Genomic DNA, 23,343 nt, shown 5'->3' with positions numbered 1-23,343 from the left:
GGAAGTCAGAAATAAACACTGGTTTTCAGCATAGAGGTACAAAAAGTATTTTTTTAAATTATATAAAACTAGGGGAAAATTACAGGATTTTTGTACCATTGATGAACATTTTGGTGAGTATTTGGTAAAATTGAAATGAAAGGAAGTTCTACAGGTTTGTAATTTTTTAGAAAACTCACATTAGTTAGGGATATTTGAAGCACACACAAACACACACTTCTTCCCCAGAGAAAGTGATAAAATGCTGTCTGGAAATTGGTGAGAATCATTTCTTAACATGAGGACCAGAACTACAGCTTTCTCCTCAGGTTGCAGATATGGGGAAAAGAACTTAAATGGCATCAACAGCACCTCCCAGTCATTAAAAGTTCTGTGGTGAATGGGATTTGAAGAACATGCTGCAAAGTGTCTTTTTTGCAATATATTTATAATCCCGATGTAGAGTTGCTCTGATAACTTGACTCTAAAAGGTTGCTAACTGGTGAATTGGTATAAAGAGTTCACTTTCTGTAAATAAGCAAAATCCTGGAAGGAAGTAAAAATGTACCTTTAGGATATAATGCACACACCTCTAAAATCTTACCTATATTTGAACCTGATAATACTCAGGACTAGTTTGGCTCTCTAAAGTCTATGATTAACTACTCTTCAAAAACCAAGTACTCCTTCTTCAAACTTTTATCTTTCCTTATGGGGTGACCTCCTGTCTATTATTTGATGCAGTGACGTGACCTGTGACAGTAGTTACAAAATAATGTGAATTTTGTATTCGTTCCTGACTAAACTGGGAAAAACAGAAAATAAAAGATCAGTAAACCTGTGCTAAAGATGTCAAGTCAAAAGTCACAAGGAAATAATTTAAATAGTTAAGAGATGACAGTCATTTCAGTAAAGAGAGAACAGATAAGACTAAAATTTGAAAAGAAAAATATTCAAAATCAGTTAAGAACCTACACAAATTCTTTTCTTTCTTTCTTTCTTACCATTACTACATAAATATGTGATATTTGTTGAAAATATCCTTTTACTCCCTCATTAAGAATACATAACTGATTTGCATTTCATTTTCAAACTTGATCTGTTTGTAAATTCTATTGACTAAGATTAAGAAATCATGAAGTTCCAGGAGGAGTGGAGTGTCCATTGGTGGTGGGATGTCATAATCTAGAAAAATAAGGTCAATATCAGAATAAAGCTTCCCACTCTATTGGGGAAACTCAAAAGAGGAACATGCTGTTACAACTCTAAAGAGGTAGTAGACCTTGGCTAAGAAGAATATGATTGGAATTCTGCACAGCACAACATTTTGGACAGGATTCTTAAAGATCAAGGAGGCTGATTCCCTCACTTTATGGAGAGGAGACTTACTGGCAAGTGTGTAAGGTCCAGTCCCTAAGTGTCTGTGAGAACCGGCACTGCAATCATGCTTAAGGGAATAAAGATCTATTGCTTCCTGGAGAAGTGTGTGAGCTTTGCATTTGTTATTTCTAGGACTGGTTTCTGTGTAGTTAAGTTTGTTGTTTTTATAATTTTCCAGGTCAATCCAGGTGGCTAACATGGAGCACTGACTGATATTCAGGAGGAGTCCTGGGTTTGCCTGAGATTGAGACATGTATACACAATTCAAAAGTGGGCAGCAGAGTTAATGTCCAATTTACCCTGTTGCTGTACAGTTTTTTTTTTTGTTTTTTTTTTTAACTTTTCATAGGACCCAGAATGACATGTTTGTGAGCTCAGGCTCCGGAGTCAGAAAAATAATTTTTTAAGACCGGAATGCTTGTGATACTATGTACTTGTTGTGTTATTATGTGTCACCTGTGTAAACATGAAGTAATTTTTATTTCTTTCTCTTTCTGATGCATTGATGTTAGCACAGTGAAATTATCATTCATCCATTATTTTATTCTTTAAAATACTTTTCCGCATCTATTTTCAAGGTTGATTCTCTGCACTGAAGTCCAATTATACAGTCAAATATATTTTCCTGTATTTAAAATGAAGAAAAGCTCTTTTTCAAAGAGAAAGTACTAAATTTGCAATCAGATCTGAAGTTAGTGATTGAGGTAAGACATGTAACCAGAGATTGCCTCTAAATTATAATTAATTATTATATTGTCTTAACTCCAATTTATTATATTTTTACTTATAAATTACTCTTGTGGTAGTAAAACATAGTACTAAACTATTTTTCAAATAGAAGAATTGCCCAGTAGAGAAATTAATCACCAGCCACTGCCTTGTGAATTGTGGTGACTTGATTACCTGAATCAATAAAGATCAGTGAGGACATATGAATGCAGTGACTTTACCTGAGAACATTTTGAATTTTACTTCACTTTGAAGTTCAGTTTTATTTGAGAGTGTATATGCTTGATAGAGGCTAAGCAGTATATTTCAGATAGGTTTTAAATCACATTTATATATTTGGTTTATTACAATGAAAATGCTTGCTTACAAATCCCTTTGAAGAATAATTCAAATCACATAATAAGTTCAATATACTCTTTTTCTTCAAATGAAATAAAATGCCTTTTCTTATTTAATGGAAAATATTACTGTAGTTCCATTTGGGGGAAGATCAAAACCAAGTTCTCAAAAATGTGCCCTTTATCTAATTCTGAAAATTTGTATGAAAATGAATGTCTTTGTTTTAAAACTCAAACCTCTATTACAAATAAGTTTTTCACTGTGTTGGTAACAAAATTTGCCTAGAATCATGGAGAATTGTGGAGGAATTGTAAGTAGAATTTGATTAAGAAATTAATTGTAAGATTAGGGCAGAAAATTTATACTACCAAAGGGCTGTTATTTTGAGATCATTTGGCAAGAATTAATTGTAAATTTTAATTTAAAATAACAGAAACCAAAGTTGATGGAACATGTTTATGGAACATGATGATAAAATTTTCATATCATATTTCAGCAACATCCATAATGTGGCTTAGCACTGGGTCTTACCACCCAGTACAATGGTGTGAGCTTACAGGATCAAATTCTTTTGCATTGAAATGACTTTTACTGACTCGTGATGATATGCCCTCTACTCAAATATTTTCATTGATTTGGAATTGAAGTTTCCAAGTTGTGAAAAAAGGAAAATTGAGAGTCTGATTGAGTAACATCAGATGCAAAATGTTTTAATCTTCTTAAATGTTATTGTATTTGACAGAGTAAAGATTATCAGATTGTTTTTCCCAATGCTTCAATAATGTCAGTACAAATATCACTATAATTTACAAAACAGCTTCACGTTTTATTATTATTTGAATGCCACAAATATATGTATTGCTCAAGTTATGTAATTTCATATTATTTTTACTCAGATGAAATTTTTGACCCACAAGGTAAATACATATGATGCAAAAAATAGAGCTTACCTCACAAACAGTTTCATTCTAAACCTCATTTCTGCATGGACTTGTCACTGACTGGAGAGTTTGTGGGACTGGACAAAATGATTGTATTGGATGTATTCAGAAAAATTCCATACTCTCCAATCGCAAGGTTAAAAGAAATTTGACTTCCAAAATCTGATATACTGCACTGAAGGCAAACTTTAGTATAACATTACCCAATGCACAGTCTTTTCTGGGGCTTAATTTTTAGGTTTATTTGGTGGTTCAAAACATTTTGTTGCTTTCCTCAAATTAATCATCAGATTCAGCTTTTATGTGTTTTAAAGTGTCAGCACAGAATTTTCTCTAAAACTTTAAAGAAAACAAATAACAAGAAACCAAATAAAAATATTTCTTAAGGCTTGCTTCAGTTTCTTAAAGAAAGAGCATTGCATCTTAAAATATTTCCTGTAAATTTACTTAGTTTTTAACTTAAGATAATGTATATTACACTAATAAAACAAAGTTAAATTAGTTGGTACATGAGGAAAAATACATCAGCTATGTGATATACCCCTGTTTCTTTAATGCATTTTGAGTCTCAGAAAGTCAGAGCAGCATTAATTATAGGGAGCTATGGCCTATTTCATTAAGATTTAGGAGTAGGTATTACCCAAAATACAATATTAATATTGTTATTTGAACAAAAGCATTGGTGCTTACTAAGGGAGGAGTTGATAACGATTTGTAGAAGTGGTAATAGAAATAATGTAGTATGTATTCACAGGGAGTCGTGAGAGCCATTTTAATTGAACACTGGGTTTTTATTCTGTTAGATACCATAATGAAAATAATTAAACCTAGTTTACTTCCTCAAATAGACAATGATCATTTTTCAGCAAATACTTGTAAATGTAAGCTCACCAATTGTGTCATTTCAGGTGCTTTATGTGTTCTATCTACCCTGGGCCATGGGAAAAAGGAATACTATCACTGTATTTATTCTCCTGGGACTTTCCCACAATAAGAACATAGAAATCCTCTGCTTTATATTATTTTTAGTTTGCTACATTGCTATTTGGATGGGAAATGTGCTCATAATGGTTTCTATCACATGCACTCAGCTCATCAACCAGCCCATGTATTTCTTCCTCAATTACCTCTCCCTTTCTAACCTCTGCTACACATCCACAGTGACCCCTAAATTAATGACTGACTTATTGGTTGAAGAGAAGACGATTTCCTATAATAACTACATGGCACAGTTCTTTACCACACATTTATTTGGAGTCATGGAAATCTTCATCCTCACGGGGATGGTCTATGAAAGCTATGTGGCCATCTGCAAGCCCCTGCACTATGCTGCCATCATGAGCAGGCGGAGGTGCAACACAATCATCCTGGCCTACTGGATTGAGGGATTTGTACACTCTGCTAGTCAGTTTCTTCTCACTATATTCTTACCATTCTGTGGCCCCAATGAGATAGATCACTACTTCTGTGATGTGTATCCTTTGCTGAAATTGACCTGTTCTAATACACACATAATAGGTCTCTTTGTCATTGCTAATTCAGAGTTAATTGCTCTGGTGACTTTTGGTGTCTTGATGTTTTCTTATTTTTTCATATTGTACACCATAAGGGGATACTCCATGCAGAGCCACAGCAAAGCTCTTTCCACATCCAGTTCCCACATAACTGTTGTGGTCCTGTTTTTTGCACCTGCACTATTCATCTACATTAGACCAGCCACGACTTTCCCAGAAGACAAAGTGTTTGCTCTTTTCTACACCATCATTGCTCCCATGTACAACCCTCTGATCTACACACTGAGAAACACAGAGATGAAGGATGCTTTGAGAAAAGTTTGGTGTCATCAGACACTTCTGGAAAGAAAGTAAATTTGTGAATCATTTCTGCTTTTCATACCATGGTACCTTGACAAAACAATCCTGAGTGAGAGCCACTCTTGAAATTCTCCTGTTCTCATGACTTGGAGAAAAAAGTGTTCAGAAAGGAGCATGTCTTATCTGTTTCATGATTCTGCCTTAAGTCTTCACCAACAAATTGAGCACTATTCTTATTGATACTCTGCTCCATCTTACTTAATAATTAGGCTGTGCTTATATGAACAATGAATGATTTTTTTAAATGAAAGATTACATGGTAATGTGTTGAAAAGTTATGCTTTTCATGCCTTCAAGTACTGAAAATCTGAACAATATCTTCCTTTCATTTTTTAAAATTTTCCACTGCAATATAAACATACAGACAATTGCATGTATTACCAATATACATTCTGACTTTTCACACACTGAGCACTACCAAGTAATCAGCAATCACATTGCATCAGAAATTGTCACTATACTAGAATCCCTCTTCATTCTCTTTACAATGAATAACTTCATGTAACCATCATCTTCATCTCTAAAATTATTTTACTTGTACATATACTTTGTAAAATAAGAATGACACACATTATGCATTTTAGTATTTGTCTTGTCTTTATTAGATTTGTGAGTCATTCCTTAAATTTGTGAAACATCTAATTATTTTCAATAATGTGTATGATCTCATTACATGAATTTATAATGATTATTTTTTCCATTTTCATATTGGTAGAACTTGAGTAGTTCCCCCTTTACAGAAATTATGTATAGTGCTGCTTTGAACACTTTGGAACATGCCTTGTTGATAATGCATCTTCTATCTATTTTGTATTATAATTAATACTTAACATTTTAAGAAAGGTAGTGTGCATTTATTTTGATTCTCTACTATAATATGTTCTGCTATAAAATGAAAGATATTAAACTCAAAACAAAAATATTTATTTTTCATGGAATACTACTGGGATGAGTTTAATCAAAAACTTAGAAATACTTGAAGCCCCTGACCCTTGAAGGATCTATGTAATGGGATATGAGGTATGCTAATTAACACAACCTGCCTGTCAATCATTGGCAAAAAGAAGAAAGTTCTGAAAAGAGTAATTTAGCCAAGGGAGCTAAAAAATAATGTATAATTTTCAGCGATGCTTCTTTGCAGCAAATGGAGCAGCTTGACATATTAAATAAAGATGAGTAAATTATGTATTTATTTTCTTAGAAAACATCTACTACATGGACTCGCAGTAAAGGAAGAAAGCCATGTGTTCCTGCAAACAGATTCTCACCATACAAAAACACCCACAAGTATGTGCAAAGAAATCATATAAAAAATAAGAACTTTTCAGGGGCTTCTATTTCTGGCATAATTTGAATAAAGCCATTCATAAAGAAAACAAAAATGAAGTTGGAAATATTTAATTTCCATACAGTTGCTCCATAAAAAAATTACTTAAGACAGGAGAAAATACAGTTGGAAACATCTATGTCAGAGTAAAGAGTACAAAGAATGCATTTTTTGCAGTTAGGCACAAAATTTAATATGACTATGTTTATTTTATAAAAATAAAGATAATTTTCATAGCATGAAAATCTAAACCATCTAATACAAAGCAAATACAATGACTTTAATAAATAAGAAAAAGAATATTTTTATTAGAAACTTGAGGGATAAAACATAGTAGCTGTATCTTAAGAAGTAATCAATGATCTGAAGTTATATGCTGATAAATTACTCAGAAGACAAAATAGAGTGAAAAATAAATGAACACAATTAAGGTGATATTAAGATACATTGAACTACTTGTGAAAAAACCTCCAACCCAGAACATGACCAGCAGCTCAGCACATACCCAGGGCCTCCTGATAACCAGATGATGCAAGGGCTTACAGATGTCCACAGAGCAGTTATAGCCATTGCCAACAGAAGAAATATCTCAAAGGAGAAGAAAGATGAAATTGCCAAAAGAGTGCTCTGTGAAAATCCAGTTAGATAAAATTATTATAAAAATAAGGCATTTTCTCAGAAGAACAAGTTTGAAATTGATTTTGGAGGAAAGACTGGGGAATAAATCCTTAAATGATAAAAAATCAAGAAAGAAGACCAGTGAGCCCAGGGTCTTACTGGCAGTGTCAGTTGGGAAACAAGGAGGTTGCACACCATGGGCAAAATGCAGAAGAACAATGTAGAGACCCAAGAGGACAAGTTACATTGTCCTTTTCTTCCTTCTATTTTTTTCACAGATGCAGATTTCAGATATTAGGAACTCTCAACTCATAAAAGACCAGGAGAAACATTCAATGTAGTATTTTATTTATTTTCTGAGTAAAAATAAACCTGTGTTTTGTCCAACTACCTACAGTAGACTTTGGGACTACCAAATTCAATAAAACATCATTCTTTACCTGTGTTGGTTTGCTAATGTGTTAATGAGATCATAAAATTACAACTCAATTTAGTAAGAGCAATTTTAAATATGTTCACGATGTGCTAAGGGTTCATGGAACCTATTAATCAAACTGGGATCAGAGAGGGCTTCTCAGAGCAAATATTCCCTAACTGAGCTTTAAAGTGGATGAAGAGAGAATTGACAAGAGTATGAAAAGATGGAAAGATGCACCCCATATAAATTCAAGTAAGTATAATACTTATGTACCACTTAAGATAATTTGCACATTCAAGCAAAATCACATCTCCAACTGGATCTCAGTTTCATGTTTAAAAATCTGTCCTTCATTTCCCACAAAAGTCTTTGTTCCCTAGGTGTTCTTTATCTCACTGTATCATAGTGCCTATGCAATCTCTTTCACTACTCTACTTCTTACATCTTATTTAACAATATATTTAAAGGATTATACCTTCAAAATATCCCTAATTTAATCATTGCCATTACTGCTTTGATACTTCCTGCTCCCAACATACCACAATATCTTCCAGAAAATTCTCTGTGCTTTAACTTGGGTTCCCAACAAACTATTCTGATACTGTAGTCCAATTGGCCCTTTTGAAATCATGTTTGGATTATATCTCTTCTCTGTAGAGTAGCCTTGCATTGGATTTTTATCCTACACTTAATAAAACACAATCTTCCTACCTTCAAATGACATGGGTCCATGTGACATCTCCAGGCTCAGCTTGTACATGACTTCATATGCAATCTGCTCAAGATTTCTTTTGCTTATTTATTTTTGTTTTCCTTCATGCCCAAGGTACTTTCCCATCTTCTTAGTTTTATCCATATTTTTTGTGTTGCTTATTTCAAAGGTCAGAACAGTTAACCTCTAAAATAATAGTGAATATGGTGTAAAGCTATTTTCACCATTTGTTTATTAGTTGAATAAATAATGCTTATAGAACATTTGAATGAGACTCAGGATGCACATAGGGGTCAGGTCATCTGAGGACAGAAAGGGAGCAATGATTGACAGGTCACATTTTCATCATTCGTCTGCTTTTTCAGAGACTTTGTTTTATAATTTCTCAGAATTTTTCACGATAAGAATCATGTAATTTCTGACCTGTGATTTTCTAAGTTTTCTTCTTATATTCTAAGACATGGAACTTACCTTGAGAAAGTCTCTATTTAGCCAGTTGACTCTTACACATATCTCTCACCTAACTCAAGAGCCTATTTTATATACCCCAAAACCTAAAAGACTTATTTACTCAGGTTTTACATAGAAATATAATTAATGTACATGCAGAAAAAAGTGAGGTTTCTGGGTGGGAATATAGTAATGATGAGGAAGGGTCATAAGATAGGTTTCTGATGTGCTGAAAAGTTCTATTCCTGGATGCAGTAGGGTTAATTTTATATAATTAATTGAGTGGTGCATTTATGTTGATGCAACGATATATGTGCTGTACTTGACAATATGCTTTATTATAATAATTTTTATCATTCCACTATCCCTTACCATATAATTGGGTTTTACAATCAAAGAAATTACTGTCATCTATTATCATTTTCTTGCTCATATTTTCATGTGTGAAATATGAACTTTGATATGGACATTAATATTCTATATTTATGTGTAATATTTAGCATTTTATTCAAAAACATATTTAAACTTTTTCAAGATCTTAAACCACATTTTTTTAAAAAGTGGGCAAAAATCACCCAACTAAATGCTGAACTGTGGTAAGCAGAATGTGGACTCCCAAAAATGTCTGAGATGTAGTTCAAAGAACATATGAATAGTTTGTAGAACATTATAAAGAGAGATCCAGATTATAATTGGAGCCACATTTAGTAATCAATTGACCTTAAAACAAGGTCCAGGTGGGTCCGATTTATTCACAAATTTTCTTGGTGGAAGAAAGAGGCAGAAGAGGAAGTTAGAGTCCCAGACAGATTTGAGGAAGTGATACCACTGGTTTCAAAGATGGGGAAAGGCCTGGAAGGATGAAGACAGTCTTCAGAAGTTGGAAGAATTAAGGAAATTAATTTTTATGTAGAGTTTATATAGAATGCAATTCTCAGTGCTTTTATTTTTAGTTCAATGAGGCCAAATTTAGATTTCTGACCTCGAAAATTCTAAGGCATTGAATTTATATTGATTTAAGCTACTAAATTTGCAGCTCTTTGTTGCAGCAGCAATAGGAAACCCATATAGTACTTAATCATGTTGAGCGTTCCCTCAAAACTGGGCACAGTGCTACTTCATCATGCTCTTGATGTTTTAGGCATTTCTCTGCTAATTCTATGGATAGTGGGGGTCTGAACAAGATGTCTTTTACATTTTGCAAGCCGTGTGAGAAAGGAAGGAGATAGTGAGGTCAATGTGAGAAGGAGAAAATAAAAGGGATAAGTAGGAAGGAAAGGAAATAATAGGAGTAGGAAAGGAAAAAGCAAGAGAGTGATTGGTCAATAATCAACCAAATGATTTGAAGACAAAAATAAAGGCAGAGACTGAGGCAGGAGGTTTGAAAGTTCAGAGTAAGCAATTTATGGAGACACTGTCAGAAAAAAAAATCCAAAGAGCTAGGGTGTGCGGTTTTGTATCTGGGTTCAATTCCTGATACCAAAACAAAACAAAATAAAAACAAAGCAAAACTGGGTAATAAAGGTGACTGGATTATGCTATATACATATGTGAATATATCAGAATGCATTCCAATTTTACATATTACTATCATGCACCCCTAAAAATAAATAAGTAAAATGAAGACCAATAGATTAGGGGAAGGGAGAAGAAGACAGGAGGGAAGGGGAGGGGATAACACTTGGAACCGAAATGGAAAAAAACTATATGCATTTACCTCTTTGTCAAAATAAACCCAACTATGATGTATAAGGTACTAAAAGGAGTAAATGAATTACAGTCAAAACCACTATTTATCTCAACTACAGGCCAGAAATGAACCTCATGTTTACTGCAGAAATCAGCATGGACTTAATTAAGGAGAAAAACAAAGAAATCCAAGAACATAATTGAATAAACCCTTTTATATTCAAATAGGGATTTCAAAAGAGTAGAACAATTAAAGTTCCATTAATAACATATATATTTTAATATGGTATATTAAGTGTGTACTATTTAGTACATGTATTGAACCACATAGACTCAATGAAGAAGGTATACAATCAAAAAAATTATTTGTTTGCTTAATTGGCTTGAGGTAGCATTATGATCAGATAATTGACTGACTTGCAAATTTAAGTTTTTATTTATTTATTTAATTTTGGTTGAAGAAACCTGGAAATTAAAGCTCAATGTTAGGTCTGTAATTTGGTATTTTCTATGGAGGACGACTTTAGAGAAAAGCTTTCCCCAAGGTCATTATCATTTTGGCTTCTTTTCTTTTTTTTTTATTATTATTGTATACAAATGGGATACATGTTGTTTCTCTATTTGTACATGGAGTCAAGGCATACCATTTGTGTAATTGTACATTTACATAGGGCAATGATGTTTGATTCATTATTTTTTTCCCTTCCCCTCCACTCCTCCCACCCATCTTTTCCCTCTATACAGTTCTACTTTCCTTCATTCTTACCACACTCCTTATCCCTAACCCTAAACGTAACCCTAACCCTAATGCTAAACCCTCCCATCCCCCATTATATGTCGTCATCTGCTTATCAGCGAGATCATTTGTCCTATAGTTTTTTGAGATTGGCTTATCTCACTTAGCATGATATTCTCCAATTTCATCCATTTGCCTGCAAATGCCATAATTTTATCATTCTTCATTGCGGAGTAATATTCCATTGTATATATATGCCACAGTTTCTTTATCCATTCATCAACTGAAGGGCATCTAGGTTGGTTCCACAACCTGGCGATGGTGAATTGAGCAGCAATGAACATTGATGTGGCTGTATCTCTGTAGTATGCTGATTTTAAGTCCTTTGGGTGTAGGCCAAGGAGTGGGATAGCTGGGTCAAATGGTGGTTCCATTCCAAGCTTTCTGAGGAATCTCCATACTGCTTTCCAGAGTGGCTGCACTAATTTGCAACCCCACCAGCAATGTATGAGTGTTCCTTTTTCTCCACATTAGCTCCAACACCTATTGTTGCTTGTGTTCTTGATAATCGCCATTCTAATTGGGGTGAGATGAAATCTTAGTGTAGTTTTGATTTGCATTTCCCTTATTACTAGAGATGTTGAACATTTTTTTCATATATCTGTTGATTGCTTGTACATCTTCTTCTGTGAAGTGTCTGTTCATTTCCTTAGCCCATTTGTTGATTGGATTATTTGTATTCTTGGTGTAGAGTTTTTTGAGTGCTTTATAGATTCTGGAAATTAGCGCTCTATCTGAGGTATGGTTGGCAAAGATATTCTCCCACTCTGTAGGCTCTCTCTTCACATTTCTGATAGTTTCCTTTGCTGAGAGAAAGCTTTTTAGTTTGAATCTATCCCAGTTGTTTATTCTTGCTTTTATTTCTTGTGCTATGGGAGTCCTGTTAAGGAAATCTGATCCTGAGCCAACAAGTTGAAGATTTGGACCTACTTTTTCTTCTATAAGATGCAGGTTCTCTGGTCTGATTTGAGGTCCTTGATCCATTTTGAGTTGAGTTTTGTGTAGGGTGAGAGATAGGGGTTTAATTTCATTCTATTGCTTATGGTTTTCCAGTTTTCCCAGCACCATTTGTTGAAGAGGCTATCTTTTCTCCATTGCATATTTTTGGCCCCTTTGTCTAGTATGAGAAAATTGTATTTATTTGGGTTTGTGTCCATGTCCTCTATTCTGTACCATTGATCTACCTGTCTATTTTGGTACCAATACCGTGCCATTTTTGTTACTATTGCTTTGTAGTAGAGTTGAAGATCTGGTATTGCAATACCCCCTGCTTCGCTTTAGCTATTCTAGGTTTTTTGTTCTTCCAGATGAATTTCATAATTGCTTGCTCTATTTCTGCAAGGTACATCATTGGGATTTTAATTGGAATTGCATTGAATCTGTATAGCACTTTAGGTAGTATGGCCATTTTGACAATATTAATTCTGCCTATCCAGGAACATGAGAGATCTTTCCATCTTCTAAGGTTTTCTTTAATTTCTTTCTTTAGTGTTCTGTAGTTCTCATTGTAGAGGTCTTTCGCCTCTTTTGTGAGATTGATTCCCAAGTATTTTATTTTTTTCGATGCTATTGTGAATGGGGTAGTTTTCCTAATTTCTCTTTCTGAAGATTCATCACTTATGTATAAAAATGCATTGGATTTATGAGCATTGATCTTGTATCCTGCTACTTTACTGAATTCACTTATGAGTTCTAAAAGTTTTCTGGTGGAATTTCCAGGTTTCTCTAAATATATAATCATGTCGTCAGTGAACAGGGATAGTTTGAGTTCTTCTTTTCCAATTCATATCCCTTTAATTTCTTTGGTTTGTCTAATTGCTCTGGCTAGAGTCTCAAGGACGATGTTGAATAGAAGTGGTGAAAGAGGACATCCCTGCCTTGTTCCAGTTTTTAGGGGGAACGCTTTCAGTTTTTCACCATTTAGAATGATATTGGCCATGGGCTTAGTGTAGATGGCCTTTATAATGTTAAGGAATGTTCCCACTACCCCAATTTTTTCTAGTGTTTTGAGTATGAAGGGATGCTGTATTTTATCGAATGCTTTTTCTGCATCTATTGAAATAATCATGTGATTCTTGACTTTAAGTCTGTTGATATGGTGAATGACATTTATTGATTTCCGAATGTTGAACCAAGCTTGCATCCCTGGGGTAAAACCCACTTGATCGTGGTGCACTATCTTTTTAATATATATTTGTATGCGATTTGCTAAAATTTTGTTGAGAATTTTTGGGTCGATGTTCATTAAGGATATTGGTCTGAAATTTTCTTTCCTAGATTTGTCTCTGTCTGGTTTAGGTATCAGGGTAATATTGGCTTCATAGAACGAGTTTGGGAGGGTTCCCTCCTCTTCTATTTCATGGAATACTTTGAGGAGTATGGAATGAGCTCTTCTTTAAAGGTTTTGTAGAACTCGGCTGAGAAGCCATCTGGTCCCGGACTTTTCTTTGTTGGTAGGCTTTTGATGACCTCTTCTATTTCATTGCTTGAAATTGATTTATTTAAGTTGTGTATGTCCTCCTCATTCAGTTTAGGTAATTCATATGTCTCTAGAAACTTGTTGATGTCTTCGAGGTTTTTGTATGTTTGGAATATAGATTTTCAAAATAGCTTCTAATTATGTTTTGTATTTCACTCGTGTCTGTTGTGATATTTCCTTGTTCATTCCGAATTTTACTAATCTGAGTTTTCTCCCTCTTTCTCTTTGTTAGTGTGACTAAGGGTTTATTAATTTTGTTTATTTTTTTCAAAGAACCAACTATTTATTTTGTTAATTTTTCCAATTGTTTCTTTTGTTTCGATTTCATTGATTTCGGCTCTGATTTTAACTATTTCCTTTCTTCTACTACTTTTGGTATTGGTCTGCTCTTCTTTTTCTAGGGCTTTGAGCTGTAGTGTTAAGCCATTTATTTGTTGATTTCTACTTCTTTTGTTGAATGCGCCCCATGAAATAAATCTTCCTCTAAGTACTGCTTTTATACAGTCCCAGAGATTTTGATATGATGTGTCTTTGTTCTTGTTTACTTCTAAGAATTCTTTTATTTCCCTCCTGATGTCTTCTGTTATCCATTCATCATATAATAGTGTATTATTTAATCTCCAGGTATTGGAGAAGTTTCTGTTTTTCATTCTGTCATTTTTTTCTAATTTGAATCCATTATGATCTGATAGAGTACAAGGTAGTATCTCTATCTTCTTATATTTGCTAACAGTAGCTTTGTGGCATAAAATATGGTCTACTTTAGAGAAGGATCCATGTGCTGCTGAGACAAGTTATATTCGTTCTTTCTTGGATGGTATGTTCTATATATGTCAGTTAAGTCTAAATTGTTGATTGTGTTATTGAGATCTATGGTTTCTTTATCCAATTTTTGTTTGGAAGATCTATCCAGTGGTGAGAGAGGTGTGTTAAAATCACCTAGTATTATTGTGTTGTGGTCTATTTGATTTCTGGAATTGAGAAGGATTTGTTTGACGTACGTGGATTAGCCAATGTTCGGGGCATAGATATTTATGATTGTTATGTCTTGCTGATTTATGCTTCCCTTAAGCAGCATGTAATGTCCTTCTTTATCCCTTCTTACTAGTTTTGGCTTGAAGTCCACATTATCTGAAATGAGGATGGATACTCCAGCTTTTTTGCTGTGTCCGTGTGCATGGTATGTTTGTACCCATCCTTTCACCTTTAGTCTATGGGTGTCTCTTTCTATGAGATGAGTCTCTTGCAGGCAGCATATTGTTGGATTTTTCTCTTTAATCCAATCTGCCAGTCTGTGTCTTTTGATTGATGAGTTCAGGCCATTTACTTTCAGGATTATTATTGTGAAATGATTTGTATTCCCAGTCATTTGACTCATATTTGTTTTTTGACATGATTTGGTTTCTCCTTTATTTGGCTATTCCTTTAGGCTAGCGCCTCCTGTTGCTGATTTGCATTGTTGTTTTTCATCTCTTCCTCATGGAATATTTTGCTGAGAATGTTCTGTAATGCTGGCTTTCTTTTTGTAAATTCCTTTAGCTTTTGTTTATCATGGAAGGATCTTATTTCATCATCAAATTTGAAGGTAAGTTTTGCTGGGTATAAGATTCTTGGTTGGCATCCGTTTTCTTTCAGGCTTGGTAAATGTTGTTCCAGGCCCTTCTAGCTTTTAGAGTCTGGATTAAAAAATCTGCTGATATTCTTATTGGTTTCCCTCTGAATGTAATTTGATTCTTTTCTCTCATGCCCTTTAAAATTCTGTCTTAATTTTGTATGTTAGGTGTTTTCATAATAATGTGCCTTGGTGTGGCTCTGTTGTAATTTTGTATATATGGAGTCCTATAAGCCTCTTGTTCTTACCTTTCCATTTCATTCTTCAGATTTGGAAAATTTTCTGATATTATTTCATTGAATAGATTGTTCATTCCTTTGGTTTGTTTCTCTAAGCCTTCCTCAATCCCAATAATTCTTAAATTTGGCCTTTTCATGATATCCCATAATTCTTGTACATTCTTTTCATGATTTCTTACCATCTTCTCTGTTTCGCCAACTTTGTTTTCAAGATTAAATAATTTGTCTTCAATGTCTGAGGTTCTGTCTTCCAGGTGTTCTATCCTATTGGTTATGCTTTCTATGGAGTTTTTAACTTGGTTTATAGTTTCCTTCATTTCAAGGATTTCAGTTTTCTTTTTTTTTCAGTATCTCTAACTCTTTATTGAAATGATCTCTTGCTTCCCATATTTGGTCTTTTAACTGTTGATTGGTGCGATCATTTAATACCTGCATTTGCTTTCATCTCCTCCTCCAATGCCTGCATTTGTTCTTTCATCTCCTCATTTGCTTCCCTGATTGTTTTAATTATGTACATTCTGAACTCCCTTTCTGACACTTCTTCTGCTGTGCCGTCGTTGGGTTTTATTGATGTAGTATCTAGGTTTGTTTGGGACATTTTCTTCCCTTGTTTTCTCATATTGGTCAGATATCAGTGGGACCCTGAGATATTGCAGATTTCCTCTATTTTGGTTTATAGTGTCCCGGTAGATTTACAGTGTATCACCTCCCAGCCTTCAGTAGCCTGAATTCTTGGAGGAGCTTGATAATGCAGTGCTTCCAAAGAAAGCTGCCCCTAGCCCCCTCCTGGTTCCAGGGCTTGGAGCTGGCTCTGTGTGGAAAGGCTTTCACTGGGGGCCTGCACTGCGCAGCTGACTATGTGGGAGGAGCCCAATGCCGGAGTGTAGAAGGCTACCTGGGGAAGACTCTAGCTGCCCTGCCCTGCTCTGATAAGCCACCCCTATCTGTGCCTGCCGCCCAGGCCAAGTTTCGCCCAGTGGGGGAGACTCACCCTGTGACTCTATTTTTGTCCAAGTCTCTCAATGCCTCCCCTTCTTGAGTCCTGGGTTCTGGAGCGACTGGAGATGCAGTCACCTTGTAGGCCGCCATCTTGGATTGCCCCATGGAAAGAGCCTGTGGCTGGAGTGGGCAGAGCCACCTGGAGAAGTCTCTGACTGCCCTGCCCTGATCCCAGAGGCTGTTTGTGGATTGACGCTCTCCGTTGGCTCAGGGACTTGTGGCTGGCTCTATGTAGAAAGGCTCTCACTGGGTGGTCTGCTCCGAGAAGCAAGCCTTAAAAGGCGCCTCCCACTGCAGGGGGCCGTGCTGCTTGTGGAAGTCTCTGGCTGCCCTGTCCTGATCCCTGAAGCCGCTTGTGGCCAGAGCATGCCTCACTGGCTCTGGGACTTGGAGCTGGTTCTGATCAGAAAGGCTCTCAGTAGGGGGCCTGCTCCGAGAACCTGGAGAAGCTGGCTGTGTGGGAGGGGCCCACTGCTGGAGTGCACATGGCTGCCTGTGGAAGACTCTAGCTGCCCTGCCCTGCTCTGATAAGCCACCTCTCTCAGGGCCTACCACCCGGGCCGAGCTTTACCCAGTGGGCAGACTCACCCGTGGCTCTATTTTAGTCCGAGTCTCTCAATGTCTCCCCTTCTTAACTCCTGGGTTCTGGAGCGACTGGAGATGCAGTCACCCTCTAGTCCGCCACCTTGGATCGCCCCCTTGGCTTATTTTCTTTAAGCAGACTCTATAAGAAGTAGAAAATAAAAAAGCATTTATTGTCAAAAGTACTGTGAAACTGCAGATTTAAGCAGGTGAGATAACCAGGAACAACAAAAACTGAGTTCTACCAGCTTTTGAAATTAAGGTGTCTGGGATTTTCTGGTGCTAACCATTTACAAAGCAATTTCTCAGGTATCACTCTTTAATTTGATCTTCTGCACTCACATTTTCTAAGGAGGAGAGAGAAAAATGAAATAAATTCAAGAGCTGGAAAGTACTGGTGAGATTTTCTTTCTTTTTTTTTAATGAACATAGAATATTTGTTGGAAAGGGAAATTCATTTAAATTCTTAGATTTTGTACATTTGTAATAAAATTGCAATACAACACACTGCTTTCTAAAATAAATGGAGAATAAAGTTTTTAAGATGATGATAAGATAAAGGGTTTTGTATACATAACTGTGTCATAAATGCCACGATAGGAAAATGCCAATCATTTCAAAGGATATTGTGGTGTCAGGTTCAAATGCTCAGCAAAGGTAGGAAGGCATCTTTGGGTTGGGGTTTGGTTTAAGGAGAGATAAGGTTTCCTATAGAAACTTGTGTTTTGGATAGTAAAGGAATAGTTCCTCAACTTGTGTGCATGTGCCTGGTTTGTTCTAGAGAACCGAGCAATGTAAGTGATATTTGCCAAGACTGCTATGCTGTGATCTGCATTTATTGAGGGAAACTCACTGGAGAACAGGTTGCTTTTAAGATCAGTGAAAAAACTAGAGGTGTATGAACATATAAAAGTAGGGAATGTGCTTGATCCCAAATCTGAATTACATTCTTGCTATTACAAATGCGGTCATTACTGTCATCATTTTGTAATGCCCAATAGAAGGCATGACTTCCAAAGGTAATGACTACCAAATTCAATACACAGTCTTGGTGGAACAATGACCTGCAATTTCCCCAAAGGTGGAAGTGTCAAGCACAACAGAGGAATGGGTGGGCCCGGTGCAACACAGAGATCAGTATTAGTAAGCACTAAACTCAGTGGATTCTCAACAGCACAGTCTGCAACTAGAGGAAACATTTACATCCTTGGCTTGATTTGAGGAAGAGTCCTTTACAATTATTCCACACACATTTCCACTAAAACCTACCAGTAATCTCTACTAGTGTGCCTGGAATTCCACCACTGAATGTTCATCTCTTTAACTTAAACTTCCTCCTCATCTTAAATTAATTTTAATTAGCATTCAATGGTAATATCTTCCTGAAATACTGTATTCTTCCACACTGGGAGATCTAATGCAACTACCATAAAACTGGAAATACCAGAAGGACATGCAAAACTGTGGACATTAAAGGACTGAATGCTGCCTTTTTCCCCTCCCTTTTACATAGATCCAGTTAAGAGAAAAATGGTGTTTTGATTAATCCATGCTTACAGAAGTGACTTAATTTCATAGTAGAAATATGATAATATGATAAGTAATAGAGCAAAACTCTTCACAAATGAGATGTTGGAAGCTCTGGGAAGTTAAACAATGTACCCATGTTACAACAGCATCACTTCAGTCTAATTTTCATAATTTTGGTTCTCTTTCTATGACCTCACACCACATCTGTATCTTGGAATCAAATAAGGAACTATGCAGTCATTTAGTCAAGATCCAGGCTCAGAAGGAGAACCTGTGGAAGTCTGTAGTCCCATGTCCTTGAGGACCCATGAGTAGATATTGTGAACAGGCATGGAAATACTCAGCAAGGAAAGTGGGGACATGCATTTTTACTTATGCATCAAAAATGAAGAAAAATGTATTTTTAAGCATTTTGAAAGATAGACTTTGTTCTGGCATCATTGCATTCAATTAACACTGGCCTCTCTAATGAGGAGAGGAACAGTGGCAGGCTCAAACTGAGAGGGAACAGAACATGCTTTACTCTGCAACTTAACTAATTATTGAAGTCAGTTAGATCATCTGCAGAGAAGGAGGAACATTCTAGTTTACTTGATGAAATTTATGCGAACATTTGCTTAAAATTCAAGAGGTCTGGTTATGGACTCAAGACCTATACACTTTCTTTTAAATTTTTTTATTGATTTTTTTAGTTGTTCTAATTAGTTACACATGAGAGTAGAATGCATTTATGCATTTTGATAAATTAAATATAAATGATATATAACTCCTCATTTTTCTAATTGTACATGTTGTAAGATCAAAAAACATTTTCTCATATACAAATATTACTATTTCCCCAAACAGGTGTTCTTTCAAAATTAGAATGCCTTATGCAAAATAAAAACTATTTTGATCAAACTACATTTTTATGTAAATATAAGTATGCCAAAATGAATCTCATAATTCTGTATAAATAATATGTATCAATCATAAGTAAAAAAATAAAAAATTCATTTGGAGAGAAACCTTAATACATAGCAAAAGAGAAAGACACCTGATTACTAGTGAGACTGAGGGGATTTATGTTATCTCTCTGGACACTGTTTCTTTATCTGAAGTGAAAAAAATGAATATTATATAGAAGTTTTATAATTGGAAAAGATGCAATTTAATTTTAAGCATGTTTGCCAATCAAGACTAACTATCAATTTTTCTATTATCAACTACTAAAATTATTCATTTGTTTTGAGTTAGAAATAAATGATGATAGTCCTTTTCTTGTGTCCTTCAGGTAATTTGTCTCTTGGGAAGATGGGCGTATGGACTCATCCCATGGAAAAAATAAACAATGTATCTGAGTTCATATTCTGGGGCCTTTCTCAGAACCCAGAAGTGGAGGAAGTCTGTTTTGTGGTGTTCTCCTTCTTCTACACAGTGATTCTTCTGGGAAACCTTCTCATCATGCTGATAGTTTGCATGGGCAACCTGTTCAAGTCTCCCATGTATTTCTTTCTCAACTTCTTGTCTTTTGTAGACATTTCTTACTCTTCGGTGACAACAACCAAGATGATTGCTGACCTGTTAGCAAAGAACAAAACTATCTCTTATGCAGGGTGCATGCTGCAACTCTTTGGGGTCCATTTATTTGGTTGCACTGAGATCTTCATCCTTCCTGTAATGGCCTATGATCGTTATGTGGCCATCTGAAAATCCCTGCACTATATGACCATCATGGACTGGGAGAGTTGCAATAAAATGTTGCTGGGGACCTGGGTAGGTGGGTTCATACACTCTGTTATCCAAGTGGCTCTGGTAGTCCAATTAACCTTTGGACCCAATGAGATTTATCACTACTTCTGTGATGTCCACCCTGTGCTGAAGCTTGCCTGCACAGACACCTATGTTGTTGGTGTTGTTGTGACAGCCAACAGTGGTACCATTACTCTGGGAAGCTTTGTGATCTTGCTCATCTCCTACAGTGTCATTCTGGTGTCTCTGAGAAAGCAGTCGGCGGAAGGAAGATGCAAAGCTCTGTCCACCTGTGGCTCCCACATTGCGGTGGTCATCATATTTTTCGGTCTCTGTACTTTTATGTACATGAGGCCTGATACTACCTTCTCAGAGGATAAGATGGTGGCTGTATTTTACACCATTATCACTTCAATGTCGAATCCTCTAATTTACACACTGAGAAATGCAGAAGTAAAAATTGCTATAAAGAAACTCTGGGGCAAAAAGGTTTTTTGGACCAGTGGCAAAGAGTGGGGAGTAATAATTTAAGCGTAATGATCTTTTGAATGACCTTAAATTTTCTCCACTGTGGTTAACTCCTCTGTGCAGTAAAGACAATCACAACAAATTCACAGAATTTGAGGGAAGAACTGGTGCATATTAAACTCTCATATGTATATATTGCATGGATTGTAGAATACGGAAAAAAGCAACATATCAAAGCTAATGTTCTCCTATACAAAGTATTCGAAAGACAGGGAAAACATAACCTAATACACCTGGACTGAGAGGGGAGGTGTTTGCAGAATGTCAAAGAACTAAGATCCAAGCTGAAAAGACAAATGATTCATATTCATCACTTGGTATTGGCAAGAATCTTTTTCATACTCTGTTGCTCATTGTATCCAAACCATAAGAAGATTGCACTGATTAACCTAAAATAAATAGTCCCCTTTTCAGTTGCAACATTTCAGTAATATTCTCATCATGGACAATTATTTCTTTTTTGTTTGAATTGATATTTGTTCCAGTGACACAAGTCTTCTGCCCTTACCATGAGCCACGGCCTGAAATTTATTTTTCTTTAATAACTGTACACAGCACCAATTACCTCTATCACTGTTTCATTGTCTTTTCCTGAAATCTATTATCCATGCTACTAACTATTCTTGAGTTTCAGGCATTGATTGGGTGTGGAGTATGAACATTATTCATGGAAAGAACAATAGGACTTAAAATAACATATAGTATTGATGTAGCTATAGAACTAAAGGTAAAAAAGATTTAAAAAATTCCACAAGATGTCTGAATTTAAAAACATATTTAGGCATTGTACTTGAATAATACAATTTCATGTTGATTTTTCCACTTTAGACTTCATTTACTGGGTCTCTATATGCCTCCATTTCTTTTTCTTTTTTTCTTTTTCTTTTTTTTTTAATTTGGAAGAACTAGGTCAATGCTTTGCAAACTCATCATGATATACCTTGAGTGTTGGGGGCTATGCCATGTGAACTACACCAAGATGGTGCCTGGCAGCCAGCCAGAAGTTGTTTTGGTCACATCAGCAGTGAGGAGATTAATTAACATAAGCACACTCAGGTGATTTGTCATTGACCGTATTCAATTAAGTCCACACATACAATTTATGCACATGTGTTCTCGATTGCTCCTGATCATGCCTGCTCATTTTGACAATTACCATGATAGGGAAGCTGGCTCCTTGCCTGATCTTCACATAATTGGCATCAGCCCTACCCTTCACCTCCTGGAGTGGATATAAGCCGGCTATCCTCGAGAGCTGGGGTTCCAGGTTCAAGGTTCCAGTTCCCAGGTTTCCTGAATCTACAATAAACCATTCTGAATTCAAGAGCCTCGCTATTCATTTGTCTCCCATGCCAAATTGACTCTGCTGGATGTCGTCAAATGGTGGCCCATACGGGGAACTATGCATTCATACGGGGACCCGTAACATTTTATACAGCTATGAGCACCACAAGGATAAGGTAAGTAAAAGACAGTTTCACTAGCATAATTAACAAGAAGGTTTTCCTATTTGAGGAGATGGCAGCCTTAAGGTTTAACGAAAGGCTCCCCTAGTGAGGGAACGTAACAGAAGGTTGTCCCAAGAGACAGCAAAGGATGTCCTATAGTAAATGAATGTGTTTAAAGTGTTAGTTCTTTTGCTTTTATTTGCTTGGTTACTGTTTGTTATTTTAATAGCAGTTAGAGTAGCTATTCAGATTTTTAATCATGGTATCAGAAGTTTCTCAGCTCCGCCTGGAGGGTCTGCTTAAGGCATTATTAAAAGAAAATGGAACTCTGTTAAAGACTAAAACTGCACAGGGGAGGCCTCCAGACAGTGGGCTGATGTAGAATCTTGATCAGTGTTCCCAATATTCCCGGTGTTTGAAGATCAAAACAATCAGAGATATCATCAAATATTAGATATAAAATTAGTAAAACAATTAAAAGAGGCAGTTATATCCTATGGAGTACAAGTTGCATTTACCATTTCTTTATTAGAGAATCTTGCAAGTAAAATCTTACTCTGACTGATTGGGGTAATTTAGCAAAAGCATGTTTATCTGGGGGACAATATCTTCTGTGAAAGGTGGCTAACCAGGAGTTATGTTCTGGTATTGCCTGACATAATGCAGTTGTGGGCAATCCTCAATGGGATCTAGACATGCTGACAGGCCAAGGACCATATGAAGGGTAAGGTAATCAGATTAATTTCCACCCCGGTGTATATCAACAAATTAGTGCTGCTGCCACCAGAGCTTGAAAAATGCTGTCAGGTTCTGGTGATCTTCAAAGACAGTTATCTAAGGTTATTCAAGGCAACAATGAACCCTATGCTGATTTTGTAGACAGATTGATTCAAACAGCAGGATGCATATTTGGAGATGTAGACCAGGCTTTGCCTTTAATCAA

The 23,343-nt window shown here is 35.9% G+C and overlaps 1 protein-coding gene and 1 pseudogene across 1 annotated transcript; both read left to right on the top strand.

Moving 5' to 3' along the window:
* Positions 1–4,306: 4,306 nt before the first annotated feature.
* Positions 4,307–5,236, top strand: LOC124959311 (olfactory receptor 4P4-like). Its single transcript, XM_047517846.1, has one exon. The coding sequence runs from the start codon at positions 4,307–4,309 to the stop codon at positions 5,234–5,236; it is 930 nt and encodes a 309-aa protein (XP_047373802.1).
* A 14,750-nt stretch (positions 5,237–19,986) lies between these two features.
* LOC124958097 (olfactory receptor 4S2-like) lies at positions 19,987–20,955 on the top strand (annotated as a pseudogene).
* Positions 20,956–23,343: the final 2,388 nt, after the last annotated feature.

The sequence above is a fragment of the Sciurus carolinensis genome, chromosome 11, assembly GCF_902686445.1.
Source record: "Sciurus carolinensis chromosome 11, mSciCar1.2, whole genome shotgun sequence".
Taxonomy (NCBI): domain Eukaryota; kingdom Metazoa; phylum Chordata; class Mammalia; order Rodentia; family Sciuridae; genus Sciurus; species Sciurus carolinensis.
This window is presented reverse-complemented; position numbering and strand designations above follow the sequence as displayed.

What these genes read in the sequence shown, in the direction of transcription:
- LOC124959311 (XM_047517846.1), top strand. Translation starts at nt 4,307, where the DNA reads ATGGGAAAAAGGAATACTATCACTGTATTTATTCTCCTGGGACTTTCC.